The 26142-nt window shown below is 40.8% G+C and overlaps 1 protein-coding gene across 2 annotated transcripts; it reads left to right on the forward strand.

Moving 5' to 3' along the window:
- Positions 1–26142, forward strand: LCA5L (lebercilin LCA5 like). 2 transcript variants are annotated; one of them, XM_087418069.1, is made up of 9 exons: positions 1–47; positions 2368–2699; positions 2966–3112; positions 8475–8989; positions 10983–11120; positions 20350–20434; positions 21751–21857; positions 22025–22142; positions 25406–26142. In XM_087418069.1, exons 1-9 carry the CDS (start codon positions 1–3, stop codon positions 26128–26130), a joined length of 2214 nt encoding a protein of 737 aa, XP_087274195.1. In that variant the 3' UTR covers positions 26131–26142. The 2 variants fall into 2 exon arrangements, with proteins under 2 accessions (XP_087274195.1, XP_004429671.2); XM_004429614.2 differs by lacking the exons at positions 1–47; positions 2966–3112 and having other exon boundaries at positions 2378–2699.

The following is a 26142-nucleotide window of genomic DNA, read 5'->3' on the forward strand; positions in this document are numbered from 1 at the left end:
ATGCAGAACCGTCAGGTTTGTAACGAAAGTCAGGTTTTATTGAGGGCGTACATTTGGGGTCCTTGTGTTTGATTTCCTGTTCTCTCCATTTTAAATTCTCACTTCAGACAACTAAGAGGCTTATCAAAAGTATCAAAAGTGTGTGCACGTTGGAATCCACTGTTTCTAAATTATCAAGGATAAGGGCTAAGCAAAAAGCTATTGTAGTAGCCGAGCTCTCTTGGAGAGGGACTCATTGTTCTTCATATGAAACTCCTGGATTGTTAGGGAGTGTGCCTTTAGCTTGAGCTGTCTTCTCTCCCCGAGTCCTCAGATCAAGACAAGAAGCTGAGTGTAGCATTGCAGACCTTATGGGGCACGTGTGGGAGAGTCTGTGTGAAACAAATAGGAGAGACACTGTCATCTAGCCTTGTTTGTCACACAGATTATTCAGTTCAGTCAAGTTTAATACTAGTGCCTATGCCCTATACCAAGAATTTAAAAATAAAATGGAAGTAAAATGCAATAATTTTTTTTTTCACTGAATGTGAAGCAAGATGCTAGGAGCACAAAGCTGAGGAGTTATTTTAGCTACCTGGAACCCTGAAGCAGTCTGGGAAGCTGCTTTGGGGAATAATTCACCAAACTAAAATCTATAAATGAAGAACTACTATGTTTAAATTACTTTAAAACTGTTCTTAATTATAATCAAATCCACCCTAAATAAAAGAAGTGTGACTCTGTAGAGGTCTTAATTCAGTACGTTTTTGAGTCATGGTCTTTGGTTACAAGGACTTTCAACTATGTGGTATTATATGCCCCTCATTAGAAATTAGGATCACACCGTCAAATTTCATTTTCATTTTTAGCTTGTGTGTGTGTGTGTGTGTGTGTGTGTGTGTGTGTGTGTGAGGAACATTAGCCCTGAGCTAACATCTGTTGCCAATCCTCCTCTTTTTGCTGAGGAAGATGGGCCCTGGGCTAGCATCCATGCCTCTCTTCCTCTGCTTTATATGAGACACTGCCACAGCGTGGCTTGATGAGCAGTGTGCACACCCGGGATCTGAACCCACGAACCCGGGCCGCCGAGGCAGAGCGAGGGAACTTAACTGCTATGCCACCGGGCCAGCCCCCTCATTTTTAGCTTTTAAAACACATTTCTTTGAAGTCTACTCTAGTTTACTCTTGTTTAGTTCCCAAATAAGATTTTAACTTTTCACATTGTATAAACTTATAATAATTAGGCAAACTTAGTTTTGATTTTTCCAAATCCATTATTTATAAAAGTTTGTTTTTTGTGTAGCTGAAAATATGATCAGTTCTTTATTAAACAAATGTAAAATTTCCATTTGGTGGATTTTCTTCCAAAAGGTTCCAATCCCTGGATGATTTTCCCATGTAAATCATGTTTTTCTGAATTGTCTCTTCTGTCGTCATGTAGTATATAATCAAGGAAATCATATTCATGTTATAATAGTCTAAATAAAGCATAAAAATGAATGCAAATTTCCTAAATTAAAATGTAAAGAACCTTATAATCATGGATCAAGTTTACATCACTGTAACCCACTATTACTCTTAATTTTAGAATAAATATTAGCTCTAGAAACCTAGTAGGTTAATTGATTATATTCTACTCTATATGTTTAATCTCAAAAGTATGTGATTTCATCATTAATAAATAAAAGTGTGTGCATCTCCACAAATATGTCTGAATTTCATTTACTAAATGTTGCATTTCATACCAGCCACCCAAACTTACCACATACTGTCATTTTCTTCAGTTCTGATCAAGGCAGAAAATCCCAATGGCCAGCCTTAAAGAATGAGAACGGTATACCTGAAATTACACAATGTTATAAGCCAATATGACCTCAATAAAATAATTAAATTTTAAAAAAGAAAACAAGGGGCTGGCCCAGTGGTGTAGTGGTTAAGTTCACACACTCCGCTTCGGTGGCCTGGGATTCGCAGGTTCAGATCCCGGGTGTGGAGACTGCTCATCAAGCCATGCTGTGGTGGCGTCCCATATACAAAATGGGGGAAGATTGGCACAGATGTTAGCTCAGGGCGAATCTTCCTCACCAAAAAATAAAAAATAACAGAATGAGAAGGTAACTCACTAATTCATAAATTATTAGCAATATTATTTTCTGATATGAACTTGATCTCGTAGTACTCTGCATATAATCTCACCAAAGTTTGGTCTCAGGAGTCTTATAATTTATGTAGAAAAAATATAAAAACCAAACAAAATTTTTCAGAAAATACTTCAAAGTAAAGTGTTGTTTCACATTCCTAATTATCCATTTAGAGTTAAACATAACAAAGCATAGATTCATTTTAATGTCAATAGCTATAAATCTAAACATACTTTTCTTCTGTCAGGTTGTTTACTATGTCTTGGGCCCATCCGACAGAAACAATAGATGAGCATTTCCCCAGTGTGGCATTAGAAAACCGTAGAAGGTCCGCAGAGTGCACGACCTGCCCGGACACAGGCGATTGTCCAAGGAACAGTAACGCTTCCGATAAGAGCGTTGATTATAGCCGATCTCAGTGTTCCTGCAGAAGTTTAAGTTCTCACTACGATTATTCAGAAGACTTTCTCTCTGAATGTTCAGAAACAACTGTCAATAGAAATTATTTAGAGAAGCCTGCGGTAAAAGAAAAAGAGGAGAAGAAAAAGTATAATGTTTCTAAAATCTCCCAACCTAAAGGTAAGAAGCAGAATTTCCCAACCAAGACCAAATTTCTGGTTATAACAACATTGCTGTTAATTCAGTAGTATTTGATGTGGTCCATGTTCTGTTTCATTATTTTCTCATATTGTAAATGTGTATTATAAGTGAACATTTATATGAGGAAATAGAGAAATTAAGAATAATTACAAAATAACAGAAAGTTGGGCTTAAAATGTAAAACCTAGCCCTCTTGCATGGCTTACACTGCTGGAGCCTACAAGTGAGGTTAGTTCCGTTTTTAGTTAACAGGTGGCCTTGTTACAGAGTACCACAATACCTGGATTTCAGTGGCATCTTGCCTTTCATCTTAGCTGAAGAATCAAGGTTTGAATCGCCAAAGAAATATAAATACCTGTCTCAACTCCCCAAGAAGATGGTCTCCAAGTCCGGTGAGGCATAGTGGCAAAGACAATCTTTTGAAACAGAGGTGGTTCAAAAAGCTATTAGTAGGGTCATTTCTTTGTGGATTTTAAAAGTACCAACACCAAAAAAAAGAAAAAAGTACCAACACCATCAACTTGTAACTGTCCAAATTGGAATTAGCCTTGTGATAATCTTGATCTCCTCACTCCCCACCTCCCTGCCCAGAATGTGACTACTTCCTCCCATTTTAGGCAATCCTGGGCTTATAAATATTCCTTGTGTAGAAATAGCTGGAACTCTTTTCCACTGTGACCATCAGAACTGCTGTCAGTCAACAGCTGGAAAATAGTTAAGAGCCTCCTATGTGGGGGGCACATCCACAGTCACATTTATCCAGTATCTCTCATCCCCAGCCTGCTATGACCAGGTGTGCCTAGCACCACCTGGGCTACTTCTGGATCCTCTAAAATCTTCAGTTCCCCTTCTTCCTAGCTATAGAGCAGGGATTCTTTATGTAAGACCCATGTCTATGAACCGCATGAAGTTCTATGCATTTTTGTGTCTATTTGTGTTTGTGAACTTTTCTAGGGAGAAGGACCCATAGCTTTCACCAGATTCTCAAAAAGCTACAGGCCCCTTTTCTAGAGACGTGGGAGTCGTACACCCACTGGCAAGGCCTAGGGCAGGAGATGAAAAGTCCAGTTCCTTCTCTCACAGTGGGACTCTGTCCAGAGAAGTCTGTTCATGGTATCTGGAAGAGAGTTTCACCACAGAACATACACCGTGGTTAGGTTTTATAGTTACCCAATCCCTTAGCTGCATTTGAAATTTACAAAACTCTGAAAACCAAACATTTTTCATATCTTTGGCACCAAAACTGACTTGGCAACAAAAACTTGATTTGAACTGACATGAGACTGATCTTTGTTTATCTCACTTACTGTGAATAGTCATATGTTTCACTACAAAAATATTCTTTGATTAAAGTCTGCTGTCCCAAACCCTACTGGGAATACTCTGGAAAATACCATATATGCACCGTAAAAAATAAACCTCTAAAAATTCAGAAACAGTCTGGCCGCAAGGGTTTATGACAAGAGATCATGGATCCATACACCACATTTTATATAGAGTCTAGGCTTTTGTGGGACTGTATGAGATTTATAAAACTATTTCTGTAAGAAATGAACTGAATTTTGAGTTCTAAGCACCTTATAATTTAACTTGTTAAAACTGTTTCCTCATTTATTTATTCCACAAATATTTATTGTGTCTTTTATGCAAGATACCTGGTCATAAATTAGGAGCAACCTAAATTAATTCAGTCACTTTGCACTGGACTAGAATCCTAAGTTCCATTATCTGAAGAGTGAAGGTTTGTTCTCACGTTTTTGTGAGAACTCTTTTGTGGTACTCTTTTGTGTACAAATACTCTGAAATTATTTGAAATAAATCTTGGATGCATCATTAACTCAAATTTTGTATGTCCCTGAGGATCCTTGCACCAGGGTATGATGAACTTAAAACACTCATTGTAACATCAAAGCTTTGTCACAGAATGATAAAGTATTTTCTTGGTTCATTCTTTTGTTCCCTTACAGCTCATGTTTCGCAAGAGTTTGCCAAAGAAATTTAAGCAGCAAGTAATTAATTAATTAATTAATTAATTCTGGGGTAATATAATTCTAACCCAAACAAAGAGGCTTAATGTTCTAGCCCATGCAGCCCCTTCTCGAGTGAATGTTCCGTGTCTGTTCAGCTTCCTGATATATTAAAAGTAAATCTCTGACCTTGGGGCCTGGTAACCCCAGATTGTGAACCACCAATACAGACCCAGAATTCACTAGAGAACAATAACATCAGAGATTATTTTCAGTTCCCCTCTTAGAAAAGCAAATTTTATGGCAGAAAAATATTTCAGAGAAAAATTGTAAGAATACAATGAGGACTTCAATTTGATAGGATTTTTGCTTTGGTCGGATATTGGAGATTTACTTAAATAGCAAGCAATATATTTCTACAATTTGATTTTCAAAAATTAGTTATTCCTTCTTTTGTAGAAAATGTACTTTCAGAACTCTTTTGATTATATACCCTTCCTTGATGTGTTTTGTCAGTACAATGCCAAAACCTGTGATTCATTCAAAAAATTGGTATATCAAGAAAGAAGTCATTTTGCTGCCTTCAGTTGCTTGGGACGCCTTTTGCCCTGTTGTCTGTAGTCAGGTGTAGGCAGAAGACCTCAGGGAGCGCCGAAGGGACTCCCTCTCCAGCAGACTAACACCAGGAACCACAGAGAACAGAAAGGGGAAAGGCCTTCCTTTCAGCCTCTTCTCACCTGGTCCTTGGAGGAAGTGGGCCATCTCTTTTTAGGTGAAATACAGTGTTCACTCGGAGGAGAGAGAGAACTTGGGGGAGGAGGGCAGAGCCAACGCGGCTGAAGATAAGGAGCAGAACCAGACTGAGGGCGGGGAGACTGCGGGAATGGAAGGGACAGTGAAACCAAAGAGGAAAAGGACCAGGAGAGGGGACTACGATGAGGCTGGGAGGACAGAGAGGAAACGGCACGGGCAGAGAAGTGTGACAGGATGACAATAGTGCTTTAACAAGCAGGGGTTGGGGGTCCAGAGGGTGACCCTGGGGAAATGGGCCTGGGGAGGAGGACGGCTGGAGCTGGGGAATAGGTGAGTGCGAGGACAGTCTTAGGTCTGGTCAAAAGAGCATGATTCCCTGTAAGTAATGTGAAGAGTGCCTTTTTGGCTAACTGTGGACTTAAATGTACATGTTCTTGGTGAATTAACTTAATTCGAGTAAGTGTTTTAGCTCAGTGGTTTAAAAATTAGGTATGCATGGGCCGGCCCTGTGGCTTGGTGGTTAAGTGCGCGCGCTGCGATGCTGGTGGCCCGGGTTCGGGTCCCGGGTGCGCATCGAGGCACCACTTCTCCGTTCATCCTGGGGCCGAGTCCCACATACAGCAACTAGAAGGATGTGCAGCTACGACATACAACTATCCACTGGGGCTGTGGGGGGAAAAAATAAAATAAATAAAATCTTTAAAAAAAAAAAAAAAATTAGGTATCCTAAGAGTAGTTTAATCATCCAGCTAAATCTGGCTTATTGTGTAAATGGGATAGAAATTGTAAATTTTACCATACTTGTTATGTGTAGGTTAGGATAATGAGATATAAAAATCATTAAAGATTAAACACTTTCTATTTAAATTTTCTGTAACCGTTATAGTTATACAAGAATGCATGATGTGTATAGTATGAATTTGTTCTCTACCACTCACCTGCAAGTGGTACATTTACCTTTCTGAAGCAAACTGGCTCATCCTCTCCCACCCCCACTAGGGTAGACAAGAAATTCAATCTCAGGCATGTTTGGGGAAGGGAGGGGGAAAGGAGGGCTTTACACAGACAAAAACATTGGGGAAGGGCCTCTGGCCCTTCATTGTCATCACTACGTGCTCCTGGTCCAAGCCCACATGATCTTTAAAAGGCTGACACCTCCTCTTTTCAAAGCACCCATGCCCTCTGTGCACATCTCGACCTTGGCCAGTGCTCCCATGGCTGGGAGTTTAGTCCCCAGGCACCCACTCGTGCTGACTCTGCCCTCGGATCACTTGAGCACAGCATGAGATGGGGATGTAAGCCTCCACTGCCCATGTAACCCACCACCCCTCATCCTTCTAGTCTCAGGGAACTCCCTCTCTCCTCCAGGATCACACCACCCAAGAGTTGGAAGATATTACAAGTGGGAGGTCAAGTTCAGTCATGCTGGGCATGGCATAGAACATGACAGGCCCCACCTACCCCTGTTTTAACCCACACCTCTGGATTTAGTGATCCACACTGCCTGGGTCTAGGGCTCCCCTAACCAGTGTCCAAGGTATTAAAGTGTCTGACCTTGACACAACCACAAATACCCCTTCACTGGCCTCCTAGTAGGTGTCACAGAGTCTGACTTGCTCTGCCTTCCAATTTTCAATGTGCTCAAAAGCCAATTCCAAAAATACTCAAATACTCAACCATAGCCCCTACTAAATTGTTCCCAGTGGGAAAATAAATACCATTGGGGGCATAGTTGTAAAGATAGTCCATCAATTATTGATGTGATACAGATACCATGATCATTGTCAAATCTATGTGGTCTGTCATAGTTAAGATTCAAATGCTTTACCCCCAGAAAGCATCGTCGGTTTCTTTTGGCTGACTGTTTCCATCACAGGCAGAATCGCCTTTCCCACCACCTCTACCAAACCTATTAAGCCATGTCTCAGATGATTATCCACACTTGGCCAATAGCTTAAAGTTAGGACTCCAGTGACACTGGCCACTACGTTCCCTTCTCTCTCCAGGATGTGGACCAGACTTCTTTAGATTCTAGAATCCAGATTCAATCTCTCTTTCTCAGAATATGGATATACTAATATGTACACATGCACATACATATATTTACATACACAGATGCGCACATATACATACATTTATATCATACAAATGCACATACATATGGGGCAGTAGCACACAGCAGACCTGGGTTCTGTCTCACCACTTACTAGCTGTGTGCCCATTGACAGTGACATCACTAAGCATCAGTTTGTTCATCTTTAAAATGGGATAATAATACAGTGATGGTACACACACATTTGACATACTCAAATTCAGTTATATAAGCTTCGTGTAATATTGTTTAGATACTTTTTGTTTAAAATAGACCCCTGAACGCAAGCCACCTAACTACTTGATTTAGTGCCCAGCCAAAGTAACGGAGGAGAAATTGGCTGTGTTGAATTTATTGAGATGGAATATCTGTATTTACAGTCTAAGCAGTTTAATGGCTTTTTAAGGGTCTTTTTGAATGTATGAGATCTTCCTGTATAAGGCTGGACTTTCCATTTTACACTCTAATTACCTCATAACATTGTTAGAAGGATTCCATTAGATCATCTATATAAAGCATTTAATTCAGTGTCTGACATAAGGTAAGCACTTAGTAAATGTTATATATTATCATGATTTTTAGTTTAGCTTTTATAATAGAAATAAGTACAGATATTAGAGTCAAAGAAGACCTGGGTTTCAATCCTGTCTGTGTCACTTTGTGGTTGTGTAACCTCGGACAAATGACTTAAAATCTCCAGCTATAAAATAGACTATTGCTGACCTTCAAGAATTGCATTAAATGAGGGATCTCCGTATAAAGTACCAAGCCAAAAGCACGGTATATTCATTAAATGTTCGTTCTTTCCCCCTCTGTTTTGCGTGTGTATGCATATGTGTGCAGGGAGGGGGTGGTTATACATACGTGCATATCTGCATGTCTGCATATCTATATCTGTGTCTATTTGTGACTAATAACAAAGTGGATTATCTGCTTACACAGGCAAGAAGGAAATCCCAGCTGAAAAAAAGCACAGCTGGAACGCACCGTGTTTAAATTCTCAAATCAATATGCTGACCCAGAGAAGAGATGCTGTGACTCATCGCGTACTCTCAGCGAGGCTTCATAAGATTAAAGAACTAAGAAATGAGTTAGCTGATATACATCGGGAACTGGAAGCCACCGTCACAGAAAACCAATTTTTGAAACAACTTCAGCTTAGGCACTTGAAAGCTATAGGGAAATATGAGAATTCACAAAATAATCTGCCTCAAATTATGGTTAAACATCAGAATGAAGTAAAAACCTTAAGGCAGCTGCTTAGGAAATCCCAGGAACAGGAAAGAAGCGTATCTAGGAAACTCAGAGACACCGACGGCCAGCTCCTGAAGACTAAAGATGCCTTGCAGGCCCTGCAGAAACTTTCTGAGGACAAAAATCTTGCAGAGAGGGAAGAACTTACTCAAAGATTGTCTATTCTTACCACAAAAATGGAGGCAAATGACAAAAAAATACAGGTCTGTATTTCGGAGGCCTAGAAATTATTTTAAGTTTCCAGAATTAATACAGGGAGGGTGCCCATTCATCTTATTTGCATCGTATTTGCCCCCAAGGAAGGAAGCGTTACCAACCGCTCTGCTCAGCAGGCCCGCTAATGATGTGGTCAGTCGGGGCCAGGAGCTGGGAAGGGCGAGGTCTGGAGGGGAGCCAGAAACAGCGCAGAGCTGTAAATGTCCCTTGCGTTGTCGCAGTGAGCAAGGGCGCATGCTGCGGCAAGGCTCATCTATCTGGAAATGACTGTCCAGGGTTAGGGGAGTGTTTTCACGTGCTGAAAAGGTTGTGTTGCCAACGTTGTGTTGTGTGAAACCTCTCTTAGGAACCTCTACTTCAAACACTTTATTACAAGGCTGCTTCCCTAAAACCCTAAACAGTGCATCTCTTCAGTCCCTCTTCTTGTGTTCTCCTTCATCAGATTGTCCAGACTTCACCACTTAGATATTTTTGGTATTTTAGAAATAGAAATTTTTCCCAGATAACACTCCTGGGAACAGAGAAGGAAAAGGAATTAAAATAATTGAAGAAATGAATGGATTGATTTTCCTGAGCAGTGCATGGTTGTCAGAAGCTTGGGGATCACATTAGAAGGGACGGTTTAGGAGAATACCTTGATTGTATTGAGAATTCTCCCTGTTTTACATTAGATACTCTTTGCTCTCTATGGACATAATCATAAATGGAATTTATCATTTAATTCCTTAATACATGATGGTGAGAAACAAGTACTTTCTATGATCTTGAAATAATAAGAAAATGTCAAGTTTATTTCATCCACTTTTTTATCTCAGTTATTTCTTCTTTGGTAAAATCCTCCTCTATTTTCAAAGAGAATTTTCTCACATAAAAGGGATATGTGAGCTACAGAAAATAATCTCCTTTCCACTCGTGTCAATAGTATTCCAAAGTTCTATTACTTGCCCTTTTAGGTACTCTTGGATCCATCTTAGCATATGTCTGTCATGTAAAAGTAAATGTATTGTTATCTCATTCACATATTTTTACATATACATGTTTAAGTAGTTCATGTTTTTCTATCTATAAACAAAACCAAAAAGAATTCAAGAACTGATTAACTATTTTCCTAACAGAAGCACTTGGTTGTATGGGAAATTTCGTTTGTTTGTAGGGCATCGGTGGGGGGCAAATGTTTGTGGCCCCAAACAAGAAAGTGTTTTTTTTAATGTTAATATTTTAGGGAGCGGGATTTTTACTGATATTTCATCCTTTTCGTTTACCATATTTCCCACTTTTCTTTAATGAGAAAGTATTAATGTTATAATGAGGGAAACCACATTTTATGAAAAATAAGACAGAAAAGGCCTTTCAGCCAAGCCTCTGTCAAAATCCAGATCAAACACTTCAATAAAATCGTTCCCATCCCAGAAAGAAGTGCGTATGCAACAGGAGCCCTGTGTGTAGATGGTTACTGTGCCAAATCAGTCGTTTCATTGTCTTATAGTCCATCTCTGTGGGCGTGGCTCTGTGAGTACCTATTATAACTTCCCACCTCAGCTGTCTGAGGATCGCAGTCCAAGATCAACTGTCTGCACTGATGCTGAACGACCCTTTAGTGAGAGAGGCTTGCAAGATTTTTAAAGAGTACACTATGCCAAGTTAACAGAATACTTCATTTTGGCAGAACTGCGTAGGTTTAGTTTTAAACTATGACATTGATTATATTTATTGATTTTCGGGATCTGTTCAAAATTTCTTTTTATCAAATTCCAGAGTGTAAAAAATATTAGGTTCAAATCATATTTATTCTCTAGTGTTGGGATCTGGGATTTTTGGGTTTTTTGTGTGTGTGTCCATGGTTATATTTAGTTCTAATATATGTCGCCTATACAAACCATCCACTAAAATCGTATTAAAAATTTACACTTCTCGTAAATGTAATTAGTTCCATTACAATTGAATTGATTACAGAATAGTTGAAATCTGTGCTGTTTTCAGAGCTTGGAACAACAGCTAAGGTTGAACAATAAAGCCTTTAATCGGCAGTTGGCCATTGAGAACCGCAAGACTTTAGCCGCTCAAACAGCAACAAAGACTCTGCAGATGGAAGTAAAACGCCTTCAACAAAAACTTAAGGTACTTTTTTTAGAGCAAAATTTAACAAGATTTGGGAAATTCTGCTTCCCACAATATCAGAGCTATTTATGCCTATTATGTCTTTAAATTATTTAACTTCAGGAATATGTTTCTCAAATTAACTTTCTTCCCTACAACCATATGAACAGATAGAGGATCTGAAATTATTAGAATGAGTTAACAGCCTGGTAAATGAGTACGGTAGAAAAATTAAAGCTCTAATCTATTCATTAACAAGACTTCTTGTTATCATTTTTATTCCATCACACGAAATAATATTATTGTATTTTGTTAACATTTTAATGGAACCCAAAATAAGTTTTTTAATTTAAAAATTAACCTATTAAAATATTTAGAGTAATTTTAGTGGTCCATAATTTATTTTAAAGTCTACTTGCAAATCTGCTTGCAAAACTATCTTTTAGAGTGTGCTTTAAAAATGAGAGTTTACAACATTTATTTTTTCAGACTTTTGTTATGTTTCTGTCTTCAAGATTTCTAAATATCCAACAAGTTGGAAAAGCTATATAAGATGCTTAAGAAATATAGCTCTTTCAAGCCTCAATTCGTAAATCGTAAGCTTGATTCTTTAAGACAAGAATCTTTAACTTTTTATGACAAGCAGGGAATTCCAGGGGCCATGAGAGCACTGAAGGCAGGGACAGGATACTGGGAGAGAGTTGGATGTGAATTCTTCCTCTGTAAAGCGGGAGAAAGAGTTCTGTTTCTTCTCTGGAGTCTCAGGAAACTTCAGAGAGAAGAATTTGCCAGGAAATGGGCGTGGCCATAGCAACCAGCTTAGAGATCTAACAGAAGAGGCTTCAAGATCCACTGGCCAAGACCAGCACACATAGTCCGGAGACACAATCGGGGAGTTTTAAAATAAATGTTGTGCTTTCATATGCAGCCATATGCATATAAATAGTATGCAGTCATTAAGAAACAGTTTTGACAGGAGAAATGCTTAATACTTAATGAAAAGCTTAATGAAAAGAAAGATACAAAATTCTATATACAGTAAGATACAAGTTTATTTTAAAAAAGAGAAGTAGATATACCTCCACACAATGGATTTCTGGGCATCTGTAAAGAGGAATGAGGGTGTTTTCTATAGTAACATGGAGTAATCTCCAGGATATATTGGTAAGCAGAAAAGGAAGGCCGAGGAAAGTGTGTAGTATGCTACCATTTAAGAAAAGGAGGCAGTACAAACATATCCATATATTTTCTTATATTTAAAAAAGAAAGACAATAGTAGGATATCAATGGAAGTGGAGAGAGAGTAGAGAAGAGACAGTTATAGAACCTAGACTTCATTGAATATCTTTTTGGTAGATTTGACTTTGGAACCATGTAAACATTTTGCATAATTATGAAGCAGAATGAAATGTAAAAAAATTGAAAAAAATTCCCTAAAAATCCAAAGTAAAATGAAAAAAATGAACCCACTGTGTATTCTGGTAGTGGCATAATGTCACAGAGAGACACCATTCGCAGCGACTGAAAACACACTAATTTCACTGCATATGCCTAGTGAAAACCATTCTTGGTGGTAGTGTGGGTATGGTTATTTTGAGACTGTTGTGTATATTTTATGGGATAAAGCACATGATGAATTATGCTGTTGTCATTGAGAACTGGGATTTGGGGGATGGAAGAAAGAAAATACAGAAGTAAGATAAGGTCAAGTAAAAACTGTGTAGTCCTGATTGTGAATTGAAGTGAAAGTATGAATTTATGATATATTTTATCTTTAAAAAAAAATACATATTTCCTAATGTGACCAACTCAGTAACAATGAATACCCCAAGTGCCCAGATTATGGTCTTCAAATTCCATACCCCACTGAAAAGAACCAAAGCACCTTTAAAAAATTCTAGGTCTGGAGCATGAAATATACTACACAAGCCTGGGACATATCGTCATACAAAAGCAAGGAAACTATAAAGAACTATCAGGGTAATATGAAAGAGGCTCAGGAGCCATCTAGAAGAGGATCTCACTGGCCAGAGATGGGGCAATTTGAGAACCAATAAAGCAACTGCATGGATTGAAACTTATCAAATATGTAGAAGTCCAGAAGTTCATAATGATACCTAAAAATAAAACATAACACCTCAGTGATTACTCAGTCACCTCTAGAGGATACCAGGGAACCAGCACCCTATTTCAAAATCTGGTAAATAAAGGATAAGAAACAATTATTTTTACCTCTCCTATACTCAGAGTAACCAAATAGTTTGTAAGGAGGGAAGATCCTCCTTATGAAAGGATTCCAATTAATAAGGAAAAAGAAATGACAGGATTAGACTATCACTGTTTTGGAACTCCTAATGAGTTAATGGATCTAAGCAATGATCATCAATGGCTGCCAGCATCACAGAAGAGAAACATCAGACATTATGTGCTTCGTGACTGATGGACACACCACCACCTAGATCTGATTAAGCATTTAGATCTAGGGCCAGCCCCGTGGCTTAGCGGTTAAGTGCGCACGCTCCACTGCTGGCGGCCCGGGTTCGGATCCCGGGCACGCACCAACGCACCGCTTCTCCGGCCATGCTGAGGCCACGTCCCACATACAGCAACTAGAAGGATGTGCAACTATGACATACAGCTATCTACTGGGGCTTTGGGGGGGAAATAAATAAATTTAAAAAAAAAAACATTTAGATCTAATCTCCAATTTAAAAGAAATGTAGAGGGCAGGGGAACATGAAAAACAACACCTCAGTGATGCAATCAGCAACATCAGACTGTGGGAAACTCTACAGCACAACCAACCCAGTTTCTGCAACAAATAAATTGCAAAGTGAAACAAATGCAAGAGATGATGGTGGGAACTTACAGATTAAAAGAGGCTATGAGGAAAAACTCAACAATTGAAAAACAAACAACCCATTCAAAAATGGGCAAAGGACTTAAATAGACATTTCTCCCAAGAAAATATATGAATGGCCAACAAGCACATGAAAGCTCTACTGATCATTAGGGAAATGCAAATCAAAACCACAGTGAGATACACCTCACCCATTAGGATAGCTACTATCAAAAAAAAAAAAAGAAAGAAAACAAGTGTTAGCAAGGATGTGGAGAAATTGGAACCATGGTGCACTGTTGATGGGAATGTAAAATGATATAGCCACTATGGGAAACAGTATGGTGGTTCCTCAAAAAGTTAAAAATGCATATGATCCAGCAATTCCACTTCTGGGTATATACCCAAAAGACTTGAAAGCAGGGTCTCAAAGAGATATTTGTACACCCATGTTCATAGCAGCATTAATCACAACAGCTAAAATGTGGAAGCAACCCAAGTGTCCATTAACAGATGAATGGATAAGCAAAATGTGGTGTATATATTCGGTGGAATATTATTCAGCCTTAAAAAGGAAGGAAATTCTGACATATGCTACAACATGGATGAACCTTGAGGACATTATGCTGAGTGAAATAAGCCAGACCCAAAGGGACAAATACTATATGATTCCTCTTACATGAGGTATTTAGAGGAGTCCAAATCATAAAGCCAGAGAGTATAGTGGTGGTTGCCAGGAGCTGGGGGGAGGAGAGAATGGGGAGTTATTATTTAATGGGGACAGTTTTAGTTTTACAAGATGAAGAGTTATGGGAATGGATGGTGGTGATGGTTGCACAACAATGTGAGTGTATTTAATACCACTGAACTGTGCACTTAAAAATGATTAAAATGGTGAATTTTATATTATGTGCATTTTACCACAATAAAAAAAAGAAAAAACTCCACTGGATTGTACACTTTGAAAGAATGAGTTGTATGGTATATGAATTATATCAATAAAGCTGTAAACAAACAAAAAAAGACTAAGAGACATAGTAATCAATCTCAGTGTTTTGGACCTTGTTTGGATCTTGATTCAAGCAAATTTTTTTAAAAAATTATAAGGCAGTTGGAAAAATGTGAAACAAACTGGATATTTGATGATATTAAGGGGTTATTATTGATTTTTTTGGTAGGTGGAATGTTGATATTCTGGTTAGGTTTTAAAAGGGATGCTGTTGTCTGTTGTAGATACATACTGAAATATTTACAGATCAAATCATATGATGTCTTGGATTTGCCTCAAAATAACCCACGCTGAAGAGTGGGATCAGAGAGGGTGGGTGTGTGCAGAAAACAGATCGGGCATGAGTTGTTCATTGTGAAGCCAGTTCATTGGTTCATGGAGGTTCACTGTACTATTCTCTCTACTTTTGTATATTTTTTATATTTTTACAATAAAATTTTTCAAAGGGAAAAATAAGAAAAACTACATATTTTATGCATAAATAAAGAGTTGAAATAGATCAAGAAGATGGGCTAAATAAATGCTTTTCATCCCTTCCTGCCAAAACCCCATGGAAATGATAGAAAACATTTTTTTTAAATAATAACCCATAAACCCAGAAAGGATACCACAATTGTACCAGAACTGCCAGAGAATTTCTGGAAGATAAAAAGCAGTTTTTTTGTATTGATAGAGAAACCAGACAGAGATAATCACAACCTAAATCACAGCCCAGAAAAGATGATGGAGAGGTACCAGGGGCAGGGAGGGATACCCCACGCTCTGCATCAACATAGGTGACCAGCAGGAGCAGAGTGGGGCAGCCATCGTCCTGTTTGACTGAAGTGAAGGTCTTCAAACTGAGCGGCACGGCAGTCATCTGGGGAGCTTTGAAAACTCCATTGCCCGGTCACACCCGTATGTCTGAAATCAGACTCTCCTGGGATGGCGCCAGGCATCAGCAGATTTACTGCAGTCGTAAAAGGTAGGTGCCTTAAACCACATTCACCAGCAGAGAAATAGGGATTCTGATTAGGGCTGAGAAAGACATTGTTCACTCTGGCCTCAATTCTTGGTGATGGTACACTGGGTCTAAATTCCCTCCCTTCAAAAACCCCCATGGAAGTTATCAGTAAAGGACATCAGAAGAAATAGACACACAGCAGCAAAGAGAGCTGGGGGCAAGTCACCAGCAAACAGTAGAGATTTGGGTACATTTATTGAAGACAGAAAGTGGTGGAAGCCTTTATATGGATGACACAGAGCAGAAGCCACCACGGGCAGTGCTTGGAGAGGCGACTGTCTGGAGCAGGCAGGTGTGGAGGACAGGAGAGAGAGGGCTTGAGCACAGAGGATGGAGTCAGCAATCTCACCTCCTGCCCTCCCACTCACCCACCCACACAGCATCAGAGCCCAGCATCTTCCACAGGGCAAAAAGTGGTTCCTCCCTGAGAAAGTGAATGAACTGCTTGAGAGGAAATGGGGCAACTGGTGTAAATGCTGGTACCCCAGGATACAGCCCTTTAAAGAGTAAATTCTGGAATTTGGGAGGCCCTCAGTTAAATGACCCACCTCAAAGTGAGGCCTGCCAGTCAGCAAGTCCCACTGATTTATCCAGAGCCAGCCTGCCTTCCCATTCAAGAAAGAAGCCTACCAAAGAAATGGATTTCCACACAAAACAGCGGGTAAATAAAATAATTAATCCAGCTCCTCATTCTTAAATGTGTTCAGGCAACCAGATCTGTGGAGAAAACCAGCAGCAGGAAGAAAGTACAAGAATAACAAGCAGAACAGCTGACCCTATAGGTTTAGTTTAATATCCCAGGATAGGAGATATTGTGTCCGTAAAATGAGAATGTTATGAAAATGGAAAAAAAATCGGAAAACAGTAAGTGAAAATTGAAAGATGATTGCCAGCATAACAAATTCAGTGAAAGAGCCAGAAGATAAAGACAAGCTAGGGATATTGAGGAAATCTCCCAAAAACAAAGAGCCAGAAGACAGACGCAAAATACGTGGACACACAGAGAGTGTGTTATAGAAAATAATTTAAAACAGTCCATTGTGTCATTTCCCATAACTCAGTCATTAAATGCATGGCCTTTCACCTATAGTTTCTTCCTGCATTTAGAATAGGATCCTACCTGCCACCAGGCCTGTTTCCTCTGGAAAACTAAGATTGCCTTTTATGCTTCCTGGTCATCCCTAGTACTGACCCACAGGGAAGAGGAATAGAAGCTCTAAAGATGTTTTAGAATCCTGGCTGTTCCAGTTGCTATGGCTGCATAAAATATTACTCCACAACTTAGTGGCTTAAAAAACGACAACATTAGTTTTGTTCACAAATCTACAATTTGGGCAGGGCTTTCTGGGGCTAGCTCATCTCTGCCGCTCTTGGCATCAACTAAGGTGGTTCAAAGTCTGGGGACTGGAATTATCTGAAGTCTCACTCATATGTCTGCAGTTGGTGTCATCTGACAGCTAAGATCTTAGCTGAGGTGTTGGCCGGAACCACCCTACACGTGGCCTCTCCATGTGGTGTGAGCTTCCTCACAATATGGCGGCTGGGTTCGAAGGAGAAGGGTGGAGAGATAGAGATAGAGAAGCAGTCACATAGCACCACTTCCACCTCACTCCCTTTGTCAAGGCCGTGCAAGGGGAGGAGCAGTAGACTCCACTCTTGGCGGGGAGTAAGAAGGTTCTGGAAGAGTATATGGGACCAGAAATACTGCTGTAGCAATTTTAGAAAAATATAATCTGCCACATTAACATAAATCATTAATACTTGAACTTGGGAGGGTGTGGTCCCAAAGATCAAAATTTCTATTTCTGTACCTTGAAACTCATTTTCAAAGTCATCTAGTACCAAGTCAGGCCCTGCTTCATTTCTAGAGCATGGGCCAAAGTAAGGATGGATGTCAGCCTTCCACAGCTCCCACATGGGGTGCTGCAGCTCCAGCTTACATCCAGGCCAAAGCTTACCCCTGCCGAAGGGGTGGTGTCTATTCAAACATTCTTTCCTATCTAATTTTTGGAAGCCATCTATCCTGACCTTAATACGTTTCCACACCGTGACCCAACTTCCCAGTTAACTCTGACCTAAAACACTTTGAGCTTGAGAGTAGTCTTTCCTATGAATATTCCACAAGCATTCCATGAGCATTCCCAGATGTGGATTTTCATATTGTTTCTCTTGATATTCTGATTGAACTCAACCACATAAGTATCCTGGATTGTTTTCTGGATCTGTCGTCTTCAATTTTTGGCCCACCTCTGTGGTGAGCACACGGACTTGAACCTTTGTTCCAAGGCTGACAGAGGTCTGTCCTTCACATTCTTTCCTTTTGACCCCACTTGTCAGGCAGGAGTTCTTGATCTGCCTCCCTCCTGCTCGCCACTGCTGAAGTACACACTGACCCTTTGAGGATCCAGATCAAATCAGAAGGTATAACCGAACTTTCCAGATAATCAAAACTTGCCCCTCTAAACATCAAAATCTTTCTTGTCTTAAACAGTGTGGGAGAAAAATCTTTCTAAAATGTTCTAGACAATAGCCTTCTTCTTAAACCAGAATATACTTGCCCAATTTTTCATGGTAATAAACTGTCACCATTATTGTTCTTCCTAGCTAAGTGAAGTGTTATCACGAGAAATAAAGAGAGAAATATACTGTAACATTTTTGCTGCTAGAAGCCTAAATTCCAGAAAAGATTAATATTCTCATATTTTTTCCATTTACATACCTCTGATAGCAAATTAATTTTATGATTAAAATAAGTACAAAACCTACACTCTACAATTCAGATGTTCTTTATTTTCTATAACTGAACCATACTTCCTTATGACACCCATTCCCACAAATTGGAGGTGGGGATAGGGATGGACAGGGAGAAATGGACCAAAGCCTGTCTCAGTCTCTTCTAATTAAAAACAGTCCTATTTTAGTTTGCCTCTTAGACTTGCAGAGTTTTTCCCCATCCCCAGCTCCCATCTCTCAGTGGAGATAGCATCTAGGCATAAGGGAAAGTGTACACGTCCTATTGGTGGTGGGAGAAAGAGGCCCCTGACCCACGTGCTGTCCTCTGGATCCTCTGGACCTAGTCCCACTGAGGAGTGACTGGTCTCAACTAGTCAAATTCCCGGGACCTCTCTGGTGTGTATTGAATGTGGCTAGTGAAACTCATAGCTTCTTCTCAGTAGGTCAAATCTTGGTGATCTTCCCTTGCCAACTGTTGATGCCAATGCCTTGAGATGCACCCATCATCTGATCCCTGGCTATACTGTCCATCCCAAAGCCTGTGCTATGGGGTCACCTGGATCTGTAACCTTGAGGACTCCAGAGAGGGTTCCCTGGCTCTCCACATGGCTCCCCTCCACGGGTCCCCTGGGTTGTGGAGGTGAAGAGAGAACAATCTTTGGCCTTTGGCCTAGACATTGCGTTTAGTCCTTTCTAACTTACCACTTGGGCAATACCATGTTACTCTAGCTCCATACTGAGTGGGGGCTTGTTTAAGGGGTTTGAATTTCCTGGGCCATGCCAAGGCCTGAGACTTTCCCATCTGATCTCTCTCTCTCCCTCCCCCTCCCTCCCTTTTTCCCTCTCTCCTTCTCCCCCTCCCTCCTCTCTACCATCCCAGGGCCCCTTCCTCTTGGGCTTTCCTCTCTCTTCATACAGTGGGAGACACCCTTAACTCATATATGCCTACCTCTCCTGACTATGGTTTTAACTAAAACTCAGTGGTCTTGAGTCTAACAGGCTTGCCTCTTGATGTATGTATAAGAAGGAGTATTTGGTATTTAATAAAACCTTTTTTATCTCCACAAGCCAGGATTTCAAACCTTTTGTTTTGCCAAGACTGTAAAAAGTCAATAGTGAGATTTAAGGCTGAACAATGATGTCTTTGTTCTAGGCTCTACCCACCTACGCTTGTCTAAATGCAGCCCTGTCTAGTAGAACTTTCTGCAGTGATGGAAATGTTCTGTCTGCACCATCCCTTACTGTGTCACCTGTCACATGTAGCTGTTGAGCACTTGAAATATGGTAGTGTGCCTGAGGACTGAAATTTTAACTTGATTTTAATTAATTTAAATCTCAGTGTGGCTAGTGGCCACTCTATTGGACACCATGCAAAAGAGCAATAAACATCATGGCACAGGCCCAGGGGACAGAAAAAATACAGTGAAAGAAGCTGGCTTGCAAACTCTTCAAAAATATTGTTCCCATCACAATAGTTTGTCACTCTGTTAAAAAGTACTTTTTGATTTCAGGAATGATATATAGTGATAAAACCTGTTCCTGTTTCTGCTAGAATCTATAGATTTTATTCAAAGAATACTGAGCTCACTTAAATTGTTTTTTAGGAGAAATGAATGTTGATAAAAGCAAACATTTATAGAAAAATTGGTATTGTGGTTCTCTTTAGGAGAAAGATCGAGAGCTTGAAATTAAAAACATCTACACTAATCGGATACTTAAAAATTTACATGACAAAGAAGATTATCCAAAAGGTATGTTTCAATTATTTTTGCTCAAAATCTATTTTTAAGCGAGTCAGATTTTCCTAATTTATATCACCAAAATTATGGATATTTTTAAGAAATCGTTTTATTAGGCATTGAAACACATTTTGTGATTCTGGAAGAATCATGAAACTGTGATATGGTTGAAAGAGATAGAAAAGAACAGAGATGCTTTTGTGTCTCCCCATCTTCTGCTCGGTCATTTGTGTCCTTACTTCAGGTGGAAGGAGAGGATAACTGCTCAGCTTGAAGCAAGATATCTGCCAAATGTTGGCCAGCGTGTGGATTTTTAAAATCATCTTTATTTAGGCACAATTTACCTCAGTGAAACGCACCCGTGTTAAGTGTGCTGTTCAGCGTGTTTTGACAAATGCTCATACCCGTGTGACCACCACCCGGTCAGGACTCGGAGCATTTCCATCTCCTCGGGAAGCTCCCTCAGGCCCCTCTGCTGTCAGTGGTCCCCTAACCCCCCTGAGGCAGCCACTGATTTCCCTCCTGCCACGGTAGCTGGGTTTGCCTGTTGCAGGATTTCACGTCGGTGGAATTTGTACCCTTTTGTGTCCGCCTTCTTTTGTTCAGCATCACGTTGAGATTCATCCGTGTTGCTGCTGCTATCATTGGCTTGTACTTTTTTATTGCTGAGTAGTATTTCTTCTTCAAGACAGGATGTACTTATTTCATCCCCCCCGCCCCCCCGCCAAGATCTCCTGGCGTAAGATTGTGCTCTGAAGAGGTACAATAGGAAGCCTCACCTCTATTTTAGAAGTAACTTCGTGGTTACTTTTAAAGGCAACAACCTCAAATTTCCTTGCTTTCCTTTGTTTGCTTCTGGTTTATAATCCAGAATAACAGCCGGCAGAGAAGATGATAAAATCAAGCATGGGGCTCATTTAAATGGGATTATACTTCCAGGAAAGTGACATCTAGATTTAGTGGCCATGCATGTTAGCCATTGATAGTCGAGCGCTCTGACACAGGACATGGCTGTGGCTCGCTCTCTCACAGTCGCCTGTCTACAGTTTTGAATCCCATCCGCGAGCAGGGACAGCGTGTTCTCCAGCAGCACTGACCTGACCCCTGCCCACTTTATACTCCAACACTGGGATACCCAAAACAGGCAAAATGGGAGGGGCAAAAATGAAACTGGAAACTGTCATACACACATTGAAAATTTTTAGAAAATATCTAGTATACTTTGTTTTATTATTACGTTGCAAACTTCAGTGTGATGTTATACTTGAAATTAAGATTGCTTCCACATGTAAAATACGTTTCTTACATATAATGTACCTGTTCTGTAGTTTTTTCAACAAAATCAGTACAAGCAGACAGGAAAAGTTTTTCATTTTCAAGTATGAGACACCAGGAAACCCAAAAATCGGAAGATGGTCCATCTTTGACAACTAAGGTACAGCAAATTTGAATTCTTGCAGTGTCTAATTAAACATACTTTTACAAAAATGGCTATAAACAGTCACTTGTTCTATACAAAAAAGTATTTGTATTCATTGCATAAAATACAATTTAAAATTGTCTGTATCCAAAACATGTTTTTGCTGCTTTTCTAAATTATAGGGTAAAAAGACAACAGGAAACATTGGTCACAAAGAGAAATCAAGTGCAGTCATCCAGGCAGTTCCTCACACTCCCAGCAAACTGCCAAACCAGGGGGATTCCAAGAGAAAATATCAAGGTAACTTGAACAACTTTTACAAGTCTCCTTTACTCTGACTTGACTTTTTTTATGTTATGAATTAGTCTGTGTGTGTATAGAAGTATATATAAAACACACACATACCACATAAAGCACGATTATGAAGTGAACATGTGCGTAGCCACTGCCCCGCTTAAGAAACAGAACACCAGTGTCCCTAGAACCCCCACAGGCCCTTCAGGACCACAGCCCTCCCCGCAGACCTCCCCCATCCTCCCCTCGACGCCAGTCAGCCCCTTGCTTCTCCTCGCCACTCTCTGACCTTGTGTGTCGCTAAACAATATGTTCAGTTTTGAAACACGGAGTAGCAAGCCCAACTCCAGCCGAGTGAAGGGCAGCACTGCCACTGAGGAAGACTACATGGAAACATCCAGAAAAGATGAGCTGGACAGACTGGCTTCAGCTTCCCTGAATATACAAGGGCTCCATCAGGGTTGGGGTCATGCATCGTCCTGGGCGTGGAGAAGCCACCGGAGCCACGGCACCTGGCAGGGCCACACTGCAGGTCCGGGGGGGAGAGGATGGAGGGAGTGGGCTGCTCGGAAGTTCCATTCTAAGCTCTGCAGAGCTCACCTCCAGCCCTCAGGGTAGGTCAAAGAGAACGCGTCTGTGGGTGAAATGAGAGTCCTCAGCCAGCCCAGGCTGCAGCGCACAATAGAGGCGGCAACAGGCCATGGTCCAGATGGGCCAAGGACATTGGGTGCCTGGGAGGTGGAGCGGAGAGGGGTCTTGGTGACGCCAGCCCTTAGTGTGTAAGCTGCTTTGCCTCTGACCAGTTGCCCTCTGCTGTGGGGCGCAGCCATCATGCCAGACTCTCCCTTCACCCTCTCCCTGCAGGTGCCTGTCCCCTCTTCTCTACCAGGGCTTCCGTTTCCTAAACCATGTCTTCCTCTTTCTTGGTAAATGCCATCATGTCCCAAGAGCACAACCTCTATGAGCTTCTTGAGAATGGGTGTGTGTAAGTTTGTATGCCTTTCATCTGGAAATGTCATTTTTCTCCCCTTATACTTGGTTAATAATTGGCTAGAAAGAAAATTCTTCAGAATTGTGAAGATATCGCCCCATTGTTTTCGTGTTAAATTATTGCTAAAGGAAAATGTGGGTGAAACCCCACACAGCTGGGCAAGCACAACCTCCGTGGAAAGAACAGTCACTGAGGAACAATTCCCACAGTTCACAGGCGTGAGTCATACACATCACAGGCGTTCCCTCCAGCAGGGCGGAGAGGCCTTCTGTAGAGGCCCTGGAGGGGCCACCCCTCAGACGTGTGGCCAAATTGCATCAGAAGAAAGTTGAGCTAACGCAACTGTTTGGCAGAACTCCCCTGGAAAGCTGCTGTGTCTGGTGCAGTTTGGCGGGAGCTCGCTGACAACTGCATTTTCAGTTCCTTCTGGGGTCACCGGTCTATTCAAGTTGTCCACTTATTTCTCAGTCCCTTGTGGTAATTCACACTGGCCTACAAAGTTTATCCATCCGTTTGACAAATATCTTTGAAGCACGTACTATGTGTCAGGCACTGTTCTGGGCACTGGGGACACAGCAGTGAAGACAAATGCCCTGCCCCGCCCCCCGCCCCGTGCCTCTAGTCGGGTGTGGGAAGACAAACACCACATGAGATAAGTAAGGTACATGGTGTGTTAGAGGGTGAGGGACAGAGAAGAGGGGAAGGGGAGGGGCTGAGGTGGGGTTTGTGGTATGAGGTTGAGCAGATGGCACCTCAGCAAAGACTTGCAAGGAGGGAAGACGGGATCCACGTGGACACCTGGAGAAGGGCATTCCAGGCAAAGAATGTTCCACAGAATCCATAGCCTGGAGGGGGCTGCGCCGAGGGGAGGACTGAAGTAGGAGATGGAGGGGGGTCCCCAGATGTGGCCTGGCTTTGTAGCCATGGTAAGGACTTGAGCCTTTTCTCTGAGGGGAAGGGGGAGCCGTGAAGGGTTTTGAGCAAAGGAGGGAGCAGATCTGCCTCCTCCGGCTGCTGTGAGGAAGGCTGGCAGCAGGGAGGCCAGGCAGAAGCCCACTGCCATAACCCAGGCAAGAGACGAAGGTGACTGGATTGGGGTTGGGAGTAGTGGAGGGGGAAGATAAGCAGTTTCACCTATGTTATCAAATTTTAACGTTTGCATCAAGTATCATAGGGCATAATATTAACAGTTTTTAGAATTAAGTAAACATTTTGCTGGCTCCTTTGCTCACCAATAATTCTTGAAACATGTTTCTTTCTCTTGCTAGAATTCCTTTTTTATTTTCCCGGAGTATAAATGAATAGTTTTATTTCAGAATGTGTACATGTGAGAAAATTTTCCAACTCTCTGCATATCCAACATTGTCCCCATTCTCCCTCACAAATGACTCGCCCTTCAGATCTGTAAACGATGGCCTTGCTGATCAGTATGGAGGAAGTCCATGCGGGTTTCCTCAGTCCTTGTGTATGTCTGTACCCACAACAGGCCTTTCCTCTGAAGAGCGGAGGCTGAACGCAGGGCTTCCTGAGTGCCTGGATAAGAACAGGAAAGGAAAGCTCGTCTCCAAATGGCCTTTTCATTCAACAGTGTACCTTGAACGTCATTTCCTGTCAGTTCATGTTTCTCCACCTCCTTCTTTATAAAACCTGCCAGGAGCTCCACAGGCTGCACACGCTATGGTTTATCTAACCAGAACTCCCTTGACAGACGGTTAGGATGTTTCACTGTTACTAAACATGCTGCAGTCAACACCCTTGTCCTATCTTTGTGTATCTTTGTAGGGTTTGATCCTAGAAGTGAAGTTGTTGGGTCCAAGAGTATGTTCACTTAAAATTTTGATACTGCTAGATTGTTATCCAAAATAAGCTGTACCAATGTATACCCCCACCAATGGGGAGCAGAAGTTCCAATTTCCCCATATTCTCACCAACTGTGGAAGTTACTTGCCAATTAGATGGGTGAAAAATATTCTCATTGGTTTAACTGTCACTACATCCAGCTAGTGATGTTGAACATCTATTAACTTATTGGCAAATTTTAGTTCTTCTTTTATGAATATCACTTTTCTTTTGATTTCATAATTCTCATGTATTTGGTACGTTCTAGGAACATATTACATTTTCCTGTATTCTCGTGGTGTATGCATTTATTTTCTTACCTTTCTTGTCACCTTCATGTGCTTGTCAGGAAGTGTAGATAAGTCTGCTAAACATGCCATCTTGGAATAGAAATCCATGAATTTTAAAGATGACTAAATTGACTATTTTTCTAATGTAGATTTACCAAAGGAAGAGGAACACTTGGAGGTACAACCACCTCTGGAGAATACTGGAAGACAAAGAGAGAAAAAAGAAGATCAAGAAAAGAAAACCACTTTAATGAAAAAAGAAGAACTACCACCAAAAAGAATTCAAGCAATTCAGGAAAGGGAAGACAATCAGGAAGAAGATACAGTAAAAGAAAAGTTTAAGAGAAGTCTACAAATCAATGACATGGATGAGATAGCTGATAAAAATGCTGCTCCAAATATCAAAACACCCTTCAGACAAAGAAAGCATTATTCATTCACAGAAGCGATCGAAAACCTGCATCACGGGCTCCCTGCTTCTGGTGGGCCAGCCAGCACTGGCATCATGAGATGCAATCACGGTACAAGCAAACATCGCAGTAATGCAGAAGAACTGAGGCTAGAACACTCTGCCGCTGGGTATGAACCCTCTTTTGGTAAGTCTTCCAGAACAAAAGCAAAAGATACGACTTTCAGAGACAAGAAAAGCAGTCTAATGGAAGAACTCTTTGGATCAGGCTGTGTCTTAAAAGATGACCAGACAAGTACTGATGTTGCTAAAGGGTCCGAGGAGACTCTGAAAAGTAAGAAGATGCCCCATCTACCTCCCAGTCAGGCCTCCGCCAGCAACGCTTTTGGAGATTCTAAAGTAACTGTGGTAAATTCTATTAAATCCTCTTCACCTACAGAAGGAAAAAGAAAAATAATTATTTAAATATAATCCATA

The sequence above is a fragment of the Ceratotherium simum genome, chromosome 27, assembly GCF_057802395.1.
Source record: "Ceratotherium simum simum isolate JZ-2026a chromosome 27, ASM5780239v1, whole genome shotgun sequence".
In the NCBI taxonomy this organism is placed as follows: domain Eukaryota; kingdom Metazoa; phylum Chordata; class Mammalia; order Perissodactyla; family Rhinocerotidae; genus Ceratotherium; species Ceratotherium simum.